This window comes from Gorilla gorilla, chromosome 1 (assembly GCF_029281585.2).
Source record: "Gorilla gorilla gorilla isolate KB3781 chromosome 1, NHGRI_mGorGor1-v2.1_pri, whole genome shotgun sequence".
NCBI lineage: Eukaryota > Metazoa > Chordata > Mammalia > Primates > Hominidae > Gorilla > Gorilla gorilla.
Window position 1 is genome coordinate 180,219,541 of NC_073224.2, and position 12,494 is coordinate 180,232,034.

The 12,494-nt window shown below is 41.2% G+C and overlaps 1 protein-coding gene across 13 annotated transcripts in view; it reads right to left on the reverse strand.

Moving 5' to 3' along the window:
* Positions 1-7,614: 7,614 nt before the first annotated feature.
* The window catches only part of FGGY (FGGY carbohydrate kinase domain containing), a 460,818-nt gene continuing 455,938 nt past the window's right edge, over positions 7,615-12,494 (reverse strand). For 7 of the 13 annotated variants that reach the window (XR_008671144.2, XR_008671185.2, XR_010130841.1 and 4 more), the window contains one exon: positions 12,364-12,426. Coding sequence is in view for 5 of the 13 variants with exons in the window: in XM_055360768.2 (XP_055216743.2) it covers positions 7,763-7,844; positions 12,365-12,426 (144 nt within the window). In the remaining 8 variants the exon portion in view is untranslated. Of the gene's footprint in view, positions 7,845-12,361; positions 12,427-12,494 lie in introns of those variants that run through there. The other 6 variants (XM_055360768.2, XM_063698225.1, XM_031002860.3 and 3 more) reach the window with 3 other exon arrangements.

Below are 12,494 nucleotides of genomic sequence, written 5' to 3' on the forward strand. Positions count from 1 at the left end.
CTTGTGAGATTGGGAGCACAACACATGCTAGTCAGGAAAGGGAGCGTAATGGAGTTGTTCAGAGTTGGGACTAGAGGGATCCACTTAACTGCAAATTTTGCCCCAAGCAAGACTGAGACAGCTGTTCTGATCCTAGCAAATTTAGCTTCCATATAGGTCAGTGTGGCCCTCATGGCATGAGGTACATCAGTTAGGATAGGATAGATTATGCTGAGGCAAGAAACAAACTTAAAACCTCAGTGTTTTCAACAAACAAAAGTGTATGTCTCACCAAGACACATGTTCACTGTGCACTGGTTAGGGGCTCTGCTCACAGCCATCCTCTCTCTGGAACCCACGCTGAGGGAGAATCCCCATGTGGAACATTTGCTGGTTGTTGTGTAGGAGAAAAGAAAGCTCTGAGGATTCTCACACTGACAATCGAAGACTTTGTCCGGAAATAACACACATAATTTCTCACAGCTCATTAAACAGATTGGTCACAAGATCCTTAAACCACAAGGAGACCAAAGAATGAAATATTATTTCATGCCGTGGATCAGGAAGCATTCAGAGAACATCTTCAATAGCTGTCACTCACATCAAGAGTGGTTGGCACAGGAGTTTCTAAACACAAAGTATGGTTTAAGGCTCTTGGATTTTTCTCTGGGAGGTCTGCCTGGGTTAAAACAATGCCCAAGTTGGAGGCCGGAGAATTATAGGGAACTGGATTTGGCCCCTGGGGGAGATAGCTGATAAAAGCTAGATAACATATCACGATTCCATTTAGATAGCCTTTCACTTAACATTTGGCCCTAGCAGGGAAACTGGAGGGCAAATCAGATATGTACGGGTCAGTTCTTTGCTGGGTGTAGGTAGATAAGCCCTCCAAATGGTTTAACTTGAGATAGGGCTTTCTGGGCCGGACAGGATGGGAGAAATAACTTATAAGTCAGACTAGCATAAAGGAAAATTTAACCTATGCTTAAAGGACAGCCAAGGTTCTACCCAGAGATACAGTTTCAAAAGTCAAATTTGAAGGAAGTGGTGAGCCAGAAATGAGATCAGTACATGAGGCCTGAATCTGGGAGGGTTTCAAACAGAATGAAATGTAATGTGAGGAATACACTTTGACAAATGGCTTAGAAATAATGCAGCAAACCAAGGGAGAAGAATCAATATTTACTTTTCTTTGTGCCTAGTGTAAGGATAGTGTGGCAGTATCAAGGGGTTCAAACCAGCCTGGGCAAACATGTCTGTACTTTCGGGGAGAAAGCTGCCATTTGGTGTGGCCCCAGGTGCTCAGGGCTTCATGGCAGAAAGACGAATTCCAGTCCTACTGGCTGGGAAGGGTTGAGGCTGGTCTGAACTGCATGTTCCATACTGCCTGCCTCAGGCTAGGTTTCCTCTAGATGGAATAACACTGAAGCTGCTGACAAAAGACTTTGAGTACCTTCAGCTTAGCAGAGCTGAGAAAGGTGGGGCTGGACATGTTTCAGCCTTCATTATTTCCACATGAGCCATTCCACACACACCTATCAGTGGTGGTATTCAGTGGGCCACTGACACAAGATTTCCATGGTTCTCAGTTCTTTATATATGTTCCCTCCGTCTTCAACCCAATGCTGGCCCCTGTGTGCGCCATGCAACAGGGACCATTCCGGCACTCTTGACATAGTAAGAGCTCAGTAACGGTTGGTGTTGTTGATGGAACACAGACGTTTACCTGTAGAAACTGGATATAAAGTGGTCCAACTTGACTGGAAGCCATACTTCTAGAAGTTCTATATAATAAATGTGTATTAGTTGAGGAGAAAAATTGATATTTGTTACACTTCTACTTTATGTCAGGTACTATGCCAGGCACTTTGCATATTTTCCCATTTAATCCTCACATTAACCATGAGGCAGATTTGATTTTCTCCCACTTGATAGATAAGAAACAAAGACTAACAGGTTAACTGGCATGGATTAATTCATAAACTGTGTAAAGTAGTAAGTAATGAAGCTGTGACTTGAATGCAGGACTCAATGATTCCATGGCTCAAGGCTTTGTCACTTTACCTTTGCTTGCCAATAGAAATAATTCAGTACTTTGATCAACCAATGAGTTTCAAAAGGGGCCTCCTAGATATTTATATATCATGTTAATGAAGGGAAGCAGGGAAGAGAGAGTAATTAGGAAACTAATGAATCATCTGCTGTTGCACAAATAAGCTAATTTAATTTATTTAGGAAGAAGCAGCGGAGTGGTTCTGCATCTGTGTTCCAGCTACGCAATCTTGGACCAGTCACTTAAACTCTAGGAGATGTGGTTTGGGTATTTGTAAACTGGGATCCCACTTTGTCAGGCCTACCCCACCAATTTATTATAAGGGGCAGATGAGATAATGTATGTGCAATCAATAGGGAAACTGTAAAGAAGTATTCAAATGGAAGGCATCCCTATTGATTTTGCCTAAATAACAGACACTAATAAATAAATCATTTTCTATTTCAAATGTGTTTACAATTATGCAGTAGGGAGGCAGGCTCACTCTAGATTTTAATAAGGAAGCACTTCTAATCATGGCTTAAGGCAGGACTTAAATAAAAATTAGGTCTTTAGAAAACACTTATGCTAGTATGTAGTTTTAAATGATTTTCTGTGCATAATGAAACGTGACCACAAAATTAATGGGCAAGTTAATGCTAAATTGAGAAGTCGGGGTTTATTAGCAGAAGTCTTTGCTTTTAAAGTTACTTTAGTTTTACAAATTTTATAGGATTGTCAAATATTCAGAAGTACTGGGAGAAACATCTTTTTTAAAAACATAATTGTTCTTTTAAGTTTTCCCTCTAGAAATCATAAAAGGATAAAAAAAGCTTTTCATATTCAAGACTCCCTCCTATTACTGTCAATAGCAGTTAAGTGTATTTATGGAGACATGAGACAGCACAAAGATTCCTCTGTAATTCGTCAGAAGTCCCATCTTAAGTATAATTACATTACACAGCTCCACTCAGTCATTAGTTTCTTGTTTAGCAACGATGTCCTTCATTTTAAATTCTTGATGGTAATTATTTGTAACTATGCCCTTGAATTCTGAAAGCATGTGTCCTGCAGTCCTGGTGAACAGTGGGTGTTTCTGGATTACAACACCTCTGGCTTCCCATAGGATATCATACAGGAAATAGTCTGTAACAACATGGAAAATTTGCAAAAGGTTCTCAGCTTGAGCTACAACCCAAAATGAAGTTCTGTGGTTATGCATGTGTGTATTATGTGCAATAAAAAACTAAAAAACCAAGTTGTTAGGTATAAGGCATGATTTTTAAAAATCCTTAGTGACCAAAACACATTTCAAAGCATTTGACAGTTGCTTAAATTAAGGCATATTAACACGTACAGAAGATTGACCTGAAAGTGAGTTTTTTTAGTTCTACCAGTGTTTTTTTTTTTTTTTTTGCAGATAAACATCTTGAGTTTGTGTATTTATTCACTTATGGAATACACATTATGTGCCAAGGACTGTTTGGGTGCAGAGAACAGGCTATAAGATACTCTGAGCCCTCCAAGAGCTCACAGGCCAGTGGCCGGAGGGGGAAAAAAAAAACAGGTAAGTAAATCTAAAGAACGTGATTATCCTCAGGCCTGGGAGAAATAGCAGATCATGTTGATATTAAAACCTAAGCATTCTAGCTTGTTAACTCACATGCTGATTTGGTACATTCTTAAAGCTGGGCGTTTCCAGGGTTGCCTTACAATATTTTTACTGCTCCTCTTGGAACTTATACTCCCCAGTGCAACTGGCAACAACACAGATTATGCTCTGAATATAAAGATCAAATGCCCAGTCTTGATCTTCATAAGAGAGGGCATCCCTTCTGGATGCCTCACTGGGACTCCAGCTCACTGTGGCATCGGGTCCTGTAGTTTACTGTAGCTCTGCAACATGCCACTCCATTCTGTCATTCTTGTCTTTTCTTCCTCACCTCCCCCAGCTTTTGTTCTCTTTGGCTCTTTTGAAAGCCACATTTATGTTCTTCGCATATGGGAAGTATTTTTGGTCAAAATTTAAAACCTGTAATGCGTTCCTTGGCAAAATGATTTGCTAAGCAAGTCTGGCTTTAACTTGAAAGAAAAGCTTTCAGTAGGCAACAAAACAAAAATCTCACAAACCACTCTGGCCACACTGCAATTCTTATTCATCAAAGCTAAATATACTTTACATGCATGTATTAAATAAAACCCCCTTTCTCAGTGCAAGGAGGTGTGTATTGGAGTGATTAAAATTTTTATTACTGAGCTACACATGGTTTCTAATAGAATTATACACAGACATTTATATTTTTCCTAACACAGTGGCTCTATAGTAGGAACCAGAATGATTTTCTTAGGGATTAACCTCCTAGCTAGGAGGCAGAGAGAACCATGGAGAAACAATATTTGTAGAGTGCCTGTTGTCTGAAAGGCATTGTGCTAAGGGCTTTATCCACAGTTCTTTCACTGAATCCTTAACCACCAACCCTAGGAGGTAGGTAGCAGAATGATCCCACCACAGAGGGAAAGACTGAGGCTTAGACAGGTTAGCTATGTTGCCCAAGGTCTTTCAGCCCTTCTCCTTTCTATCAAGCTGCTCCTCACTGTTGAGATGCCAAAGGTGTCCTAGTGTTGCCATGTTTTTTTGCCTCATTTCTGTGTGTTTTCCTTTCTCTATAAAGCAGTGAAAACTCAGGTCAGGTTTGGTTTGGATACGAGTTTGCTTGAAAGAATGGCCAGCACCCGGAACTTGGCAATCAACAACATGAGCACTGCAACTAAAGAGCAGGTGGTGGGCAGGATTCCTCTCCAGCTGTTACAGTGGGGTGAAACCTAAAGTTTTGCACCCAGGCAGATCTGGATTTGAATCCTATCTCTGCTACCATCTGGTGACTCTGGGCAGTGTCTGTCTTTTCTGAAACTCAATTTTCTCAACTATGTCTTTCCTGAAACTCAACTTTCTCAACTATAAGGTGGAGATAATGCTGCCTACCTCACAGTGCTGTAGGAGGATTGGAGAGGACATACAACAAGGACTTGGCAGATAGTTGGTAATTATTCATGCTTTTATGTCTGCCTTTTGTATCCACAGACAACCACCACATTCACCAGGGTTTTGTGTGAGCAGGTCCAGGCCTGCCCGTTTCTCAGTGAGTGATAATCAGCTTTTGCAGCTGAAGCCTGTTTGACCATAGACCTGACATCTTGCTTAGATCCTGCAATACCCGACTCCTCTTCTGTAGTGATCCCCAATCCTCCTTTATCCCTAGTGCAACCTCTGGCTAGGATCTATGAATGCACTGGGCTTCCTTCTGCTTTTAGGCCAGCTAGATCAGACACGCACACCCACCTTCACTCGGGGCTATGCCTAAGGTCCCTATATCCTTTGGATACTGTAGAATGGTATTGCAGAACTGACCTTCATAACTGGGGTGCTCACCCTTCTCCATGCTTACTACAGTTACTATTCTGAGCATCTTCTAGGAGCAGAGCCCTGTAATAACACAGGCATGGACCATGCAATTGAGCTGAGTGCTTTACATGCATTATCTCCTTTAGTCCTCATTATAATCCTGTAAAGTAGGTACTATTAACATATTCAGGCCAGGTGCGGTGGCTCACGCCTGTAATCCCAGCACTTTGGGAGGCCAAGGCGGGTGGATCATAAGATCAGGAGATCGAGACCATCCTGGCTAACACGGTGAAACCCCGTCTCTACTAAAAATACAAAAAATTAGCTGGGCGTGGTGGTGGGTGCCTGTAGTCCCAGCTACTCGGGAGGCTGAGGCAGGAGAATGGCGTGAACCTGGAAGGGGGAGCTTGCAGTGAGCAGAGATCAAGCCACTGCACTCCAGCCTGGGCGAGAGCAAGACTTCGTCTCAAAAAAACAAAAACAAAAACAAAAACAAAAAAAACCAACAACAACAACAAAAACATATTAATATTCAATACCTATTCATTTCAAAATGAGGAAACTGAGACTTAGGAAGATTAAGGACCTTTCTCCCAAGTCACCCATCTAGTAAGAGGTAAGACAAGGCCTAGGATCCCAGGCCAGGGCTCATAGCTGTTACACCATATTGTTTTTCATCCCACCCATCACCCTTCTCCTTCCTCCTTTTCTGACTGATGGGCTCCATGCAGCAGGTACTTTTTTTTTTTAATTGTAGCATTTCTCATAATGTACTGTCATCAATTTATTTGTCGATGTCTCTCATTAAACAGGGAGGTTCCTGAAGACAGGGGCCATGTCTTATTTATTCCTGTAGACCACTGCTTACCACAACATGTGGCACAAATTACTCCAGAGGATGTTTATTTACTGAATTATATTGGCTTTTTCTTCTCTACCTGCTGTCTTTTGCTGAAGTCTTAGCATGTCCTCTACCCACACTCATTTGAGCTATGACAGCTCTCAAATAAATGTTAGCAGTTACTCTTGGGTCTGAAATTATGTGTGGGTGTTGACATATTTATGTATGTATATGTATGTGTATGTCTGTGTGCGTTTGTGTGTCTGCTGTGGTATCAACTAAAACAGCTAGTTTTCCCAGTGCTTGTCTACATCAAAAGCTTTTAGCCATCAGGTTTCTTCAGTTTCCTTTAATCTGGAAACTTCCCACAGCCTTTCTTTGTCAGTATGACATAGATATTTTTGAAAAATATAGTCCATTAAAAAATAAAATGCTTCCCACGTTGGGTTTGTCTGATGTTTCCTTCTGATTAGATTCAGGCTCTGCATTAAAATGCTCTTTCTTTTCTCGTATCTGGAGGCACACAATGTCCATTTGCCCATCTGAAGTAGATTTGGATCACCTAATCAAGACGTTGTCCTATTTCTTCCCTGTATACTTAACGTTCTTTTTCCTCTTGTAACTAATAAGCAAATTCTGAAGAGATATTTTAAGATTATGCATATATCCTGTTATTCTTCAAAATTCCCTCCTGGATCCATCGATGATTCCTGCCTATACCTGTCTTTAATATGATGATTGTGAAATTACAATTCTGCAAATAAATGTGGTATCTGACCCTAGACTAGATCCTGCACAGGAGGGGAAAATGCCATAAAAGACATCGACTATGCATTAGATGTCCTACCTAAAGTAATGTAAGTTTTTCATTTAATGGCTGACATTTAATTGATTAAAAAGTACAGGCCTGGCCGGGCGCGGTGGCTCATGCCTGTAATCTCAGCACTTTGGGAGGCCGAGGCGGGCAGATCATGAGGTCAGGAGATCGAGACCATCCTGGCTAACACGGTGAAACCCTGTCTCTACTAAAAATACAAAAAATTAGCCAGGCGCGGTGGTGGGTGCCTGTAGTCCCAGCTACTCAGGAGGCTGAGGCAGGAGAATGGTGTGAACCTGGGAGGCGGAGTTTGCAGTGAGCCGAGATCGCTCCACTGCACTCCAGCCTGGGTGATAGAGCGAGACTCCGTCTCAAAAAAAAAAAAAAAAAAAAAAAGTACTGGCCTTCCCTGGATTGAATAGCCCCCAAGGTCTAGTCTCATGTGAGATCCTATGACCCTATGTGAAACTTCTGTTACTATAATGGAGACTGTATGGAAACTGAAACTAAATAATAGTGGTATTTTGAAATGAAGACTCTAATTCTGGTTGCACATGTTTGTTTTCTTTATTGAAAGACAATACAGAAATGATGAAACAATACCTCAAGGGTCTTGAACATGGATCAAATGACAGAAGTCTTTAATGCAATGGCACAGAAGCTTCTGGCATCAGCACCTGCAAGCCCTGTTCAGTCATCATTCATGATCGCCAAATACTCCTTCTGGTGTTCAACCAGCTTCAGGAATACTTGGTATTTCTTATCATAGTATCTGTGGGAGAAATATATAAATATGTTGAATGATCTCAAGACAAAACTGCCACAGGGCTTCCCTGTACATTTAGAAGAATGGGAATATATGTGTGGTGGTGATGCTGACACCTAGATTCTGAATGCTTACAGCATCCTGGGCAATGAATTAGCATGTTTCAGACCTATTATATGTGACCTGCATGGAGTTTTATTATCTCCAATTTAGAAATAAGAACATTTAAACCCCATCTCTATTAAAAATACAAAAATTAGCCAGACATGGTGGTGGACGCCTGTAATCCCAGCTACTCAGGAGGCTGAGGCAGGAGAATTGTTTGAACCCGGGGGGCGGAGGTTGCAGTGAACCGTCCCCCATTCACTGTGAAGTGGTTGAGTTGCACCACTTCGGTCCAGCCTGGGTGAAAGAGCGAGACTCCATCAAAAAAAAAAAAAAACTTCCTAAATGAGAGGCATATACAAAGTAGTATAGATAAAAACTGGCAGAGCTGGAATTCAAACTCATGTCTGCCTGACCTCAAAGCTTCTACTGTATATACAAAAAGGCCGGCCTTAATGGAGACTCTTTCACATTGCCAGCTTCAATAAATATTTCCTATATAACTAGCCCCAGGTTTGATGACTGGCCTAAAATCACAGCCTGACCAAGGACAAAGACTGAACATTTTAATTGCCCTTTTGCAGATTCCACATCTAGGTTTCCCTTGTGACCTGCTTTATCCAGGAGCAAAACCCCATGGAAATGTAGCTAATGCCTTTTCTAGAGCTGTGCTCGCCTTCCAGACATCTCACAGTGGCCCTTGCTCTCCCTGTCCTATCTGGCTGACTCTTTGGGTTAGAACTGTTAGAACTGGTCTTGGCCATGAATCAGATAGCAGAACAGCTGAAGCTGCTCTGGCATCAAAATCCTGAAAGGAATAATAGGAACCGAGACAAATTATACCTGCAGCCTTGCAACTTTGTCCTTACTCCTCTTGGTTGGGAAGCTGACATGGGGTGAGGGGATGAAGAAGCCAGTTTAGCATGTCTTGCTCAATTCTGGGGTGCTCTGAAAAGGAGCCCTCATGATGAAATTTTGGTGCAAAGTTGTGCATTGGCAGACAGAGGTTGTAAGAGTAACCTTGGATACACACAGGGACTTCTACTTGTCACACATAGCTATGTTAGTAGGAGTCCCCTACCCAATATTTATTAGACTGTAAGCATTCTGGTAACGTAGGAGTTGTGACAGGACCAAGCACAGGGTTAAAAGGCGAACTCCGAAGCCTGGGTTGGAATCTTAATGTGGCCTAACGTTAGCTGTGTGACTTTGGATATGTTACTTAAACTATTTCTGCCTAAATTTCTCCATCTGTAAATGGGGATAATTATGGGATCTACTTCAGCAGAGCTGTTGTAGATTAAATGTGGAAATAAATGAAAAGCATTTAGAACAGTACCTGACTCATAATAAGTGATATAAATGCTAGTTACTAAATTTTAGATAATTAATATTTTAATATTATCATCAATATAGCTATATGTAGGTACTACTAAAACCTACTCTATGAGCATCCAAATTTATTAGTTGTAGAATTATTTTAGGAACAATTTGCTCCTACTAATGATGCCCTGTGACAATATAACGGTAAGCAATTCTTTCACTACATGAGATAGATTTCTTGACTTTAGAATCTCAAAATTGCTAGAAGGGAGCTAAGGTGAGCACCCCTTCACACACACTTGAAGATTTACAATGTGAATACTGACAACTTTGCCACAACTTTGTGCACTGGCCTTATTCTTTACATAGGTGGAATCATGCAGTATTTGTCTTTTTGTGGTTATCTTATTTCACTTAGAATAATATCCTCAAGGTTCACTGATGTGTGGCACGTCAGAAATTGCTTCTTTCTAAGGCTGAATAATACTCCATTGTATGCACATATCATTCTTCATTTATATGTTCATCTACTAATGAACACTGAGGTTGCTCTCATGATTTTCGCTATCATGAATAATGTTGCTGTGAACATGAATGTAGAAATATCTCTTCCATACCCTACTTTCAGTTCTTTTGGGTATATACTCAGAAATACAATTCCTGAATCACATGTTAATTCCATTCTTAATTTCTTGAAGAATGGCCATAGTGTTTTCTGCAGCAGCGATACTATGTTACATTCTCACCAACTATGCACAGAGCTTCCGATTTCTCCACATCCTTGCCAACATTTGTTGTTTTCTGTTTTAAAATAGTAGCATCCTAATGTGTGAGGTGGTACCTCACGGTAGTTTTGATTGTCCTAACAGTGCTGTTGAATACCCTATCACGTCCTTATTGGTCATTTATAAATCTTCTTTGGGGAAATATCCATTCATGTCCTTTGCCCACTTTTGAATTGGGTTGTTTTTGCTTTTTTTTTTGTTGTTGAGTTTTAGGAGTTCTTTATACATTTATATATTCTGGATATCAATCCCTTACTGGATGTATGATAAGCAAATGTTTTCTCCCATTCTGTGAGTTGCCTTTTTACTCTGTTGATAGTGTCTTTCAATGCACCAAATTTTTCAAAGCACGTTTAAGTGACTCTTCCAGAGCCACATATAAATTTGGACTGGGCATAATAATGCAATTTGGGGTCATCCTAAACATTTACTTATTAAACTATAGTCACTAAATTACACTCTCCGTGACTGTGAATTTTAAAATCAGCTGAATCCCTTCTCTTCAAAATGTGCCTCAACTCAGTCCCTGCTTCTGTGTGGCAGAGGCCTAAGTAAATGTCGTCCCACATCGTTAACAGTGTGATCTATTAGGCAATGAGATGAGGTTGGCTCAGAAGGAAACTGGCTTCTCCCGTCTCCTTGCAAATCTCTGGGTTGCCTGCAGATGGTGCTAAAGCACCGTGTGTGCCGCCTCCTTCGCAGAGAACAGCTGCCAGCTGCCAGCTCCCAGCAAGCAGCGGAGGGCTCTCGGAACACGTGGGGTTTACAGAAAGAACTTAAAAACTTCCCTGAAAAGTCTCGGGAGGGTCAGGGAAGAGATGGAGAAAGACAATCTTTCTAATTTCACAAAAAGAGGGATGCTCCAGCTGCCTCCAGGGAACAGAAACAGGGACAGCAGCCCATAGCTCCTACTGCCAGTGGGAACTCAGATCTCTCCACCTTCCTGCATGGAGCTCCCCTACGCAATGCCTGTACCTTCCACCCTGGCCTTTAGAGAAGGGTTTATATTCGGAGGGTTAGCAGCCTGACTCTATGTGGAGTTAAAGGAAATGAAAAGAAAGTGGATTGCTTTTCCATGAACATTTCCAATTCTGTTAAATACTGATCCTGCTTCAGTGGGATCTGCACCTTTGCCTGTTCATCATGTTAAGTGGAATTTGCTTTTAGGTCTTAACCTCGAATACTTTCCTAAAATTATAAAAGCACTTCCACAACAGCCCCTTCATCTTCAAAATCACTACCAGCAAATTAATAGAGGTCTTTTACATCTCTAGCCTGGATTCTTGAAAAAGCCTTTTATCTGGACCTTCTATTTCTACCCTGAGCCTCCTGTACTGATCCTTTAAGAGGGATTTTTCTGATCTGCATCTGACCAGATCTCACCACTGCTTAGAATTCAGCATCTCTGTTCTGCCTATAGGATGAGGTTGGAGGTCTTCGGCATGGCTTCCAAGGTATTTATGAGCTGACCTCCCCCCACCCAATTCTATCCTTCCCTAGTCCCACTTCCTGCCATTCCCCATCTCATACTTTGTGTTTCTGGATTATGAGTTGTTTATAGTAACCTGAATGTACTATGCTGCTCCCACTTTTATAACTGTACATGTTATTCCTTCTACTATGAATGTTCTTTCTTGCCTTGGCCTGTCTACCAATTTCTTACAAGTTCTTAAAGTTAGCTTGGACATAACCTCCTCCCAAAAGCATTCTCTCATCTCTACAAGCTCCCATCTCTTTCTTCCTTGGGCAACTTTGTCACCTGGCAATACTTCAATTGTGGAACTTATCCTGTTGTTCTAAAATAATCTTATGTGCCTAAATTAGATTGTGTTTTATTCCCCTGTAACACCTGCCTGGAGCCCAGCATAATGCCTTGAATATAGCAGGAATTCAGTAAACTAATATTTTGTTGAATTGGGATTAAAATACTGACCAACGTCATTTTTTAGCTTTTGATGACAAGTGATACAAAGAGTAAAAGAATGAGCAGTTGCTACTGGGTCCTTTGATGGAGATATAAGAGATCCCTACTTTAGAACAGAGAAGAGCAGATTTGCTGCCAATTACCTAGGAAAAAGAACATTGGTCTGAGAGTTCAGAAGCTTACATTCACCCCCAGCTCTGGCCCTACATAGTTCTGCAGTCTTAGGTAAGTGAAGGTGACGTTACCTCCCTGGAACTTAGTTTTCTTAACCACAAATTAAAGGACTGGATTAGTTGACCACCTGAGTTTATTCCAGATCAATAGTTGCATGTGTGTGTGTGTATGTGCTCACTTCCTTAGCACTGTACATATAAAAAATACACACTTACTTTTTATCCTGTAGTCTCGGGAACACAACTTTCCCAACTTTGCTCATTTTTGCCATTGCTTCCTGTTAAATGGAAAACAACATAGACAGCTGAGTTGGAAAGAGAAATCCAAAGCGAGGCTTGTCACAGG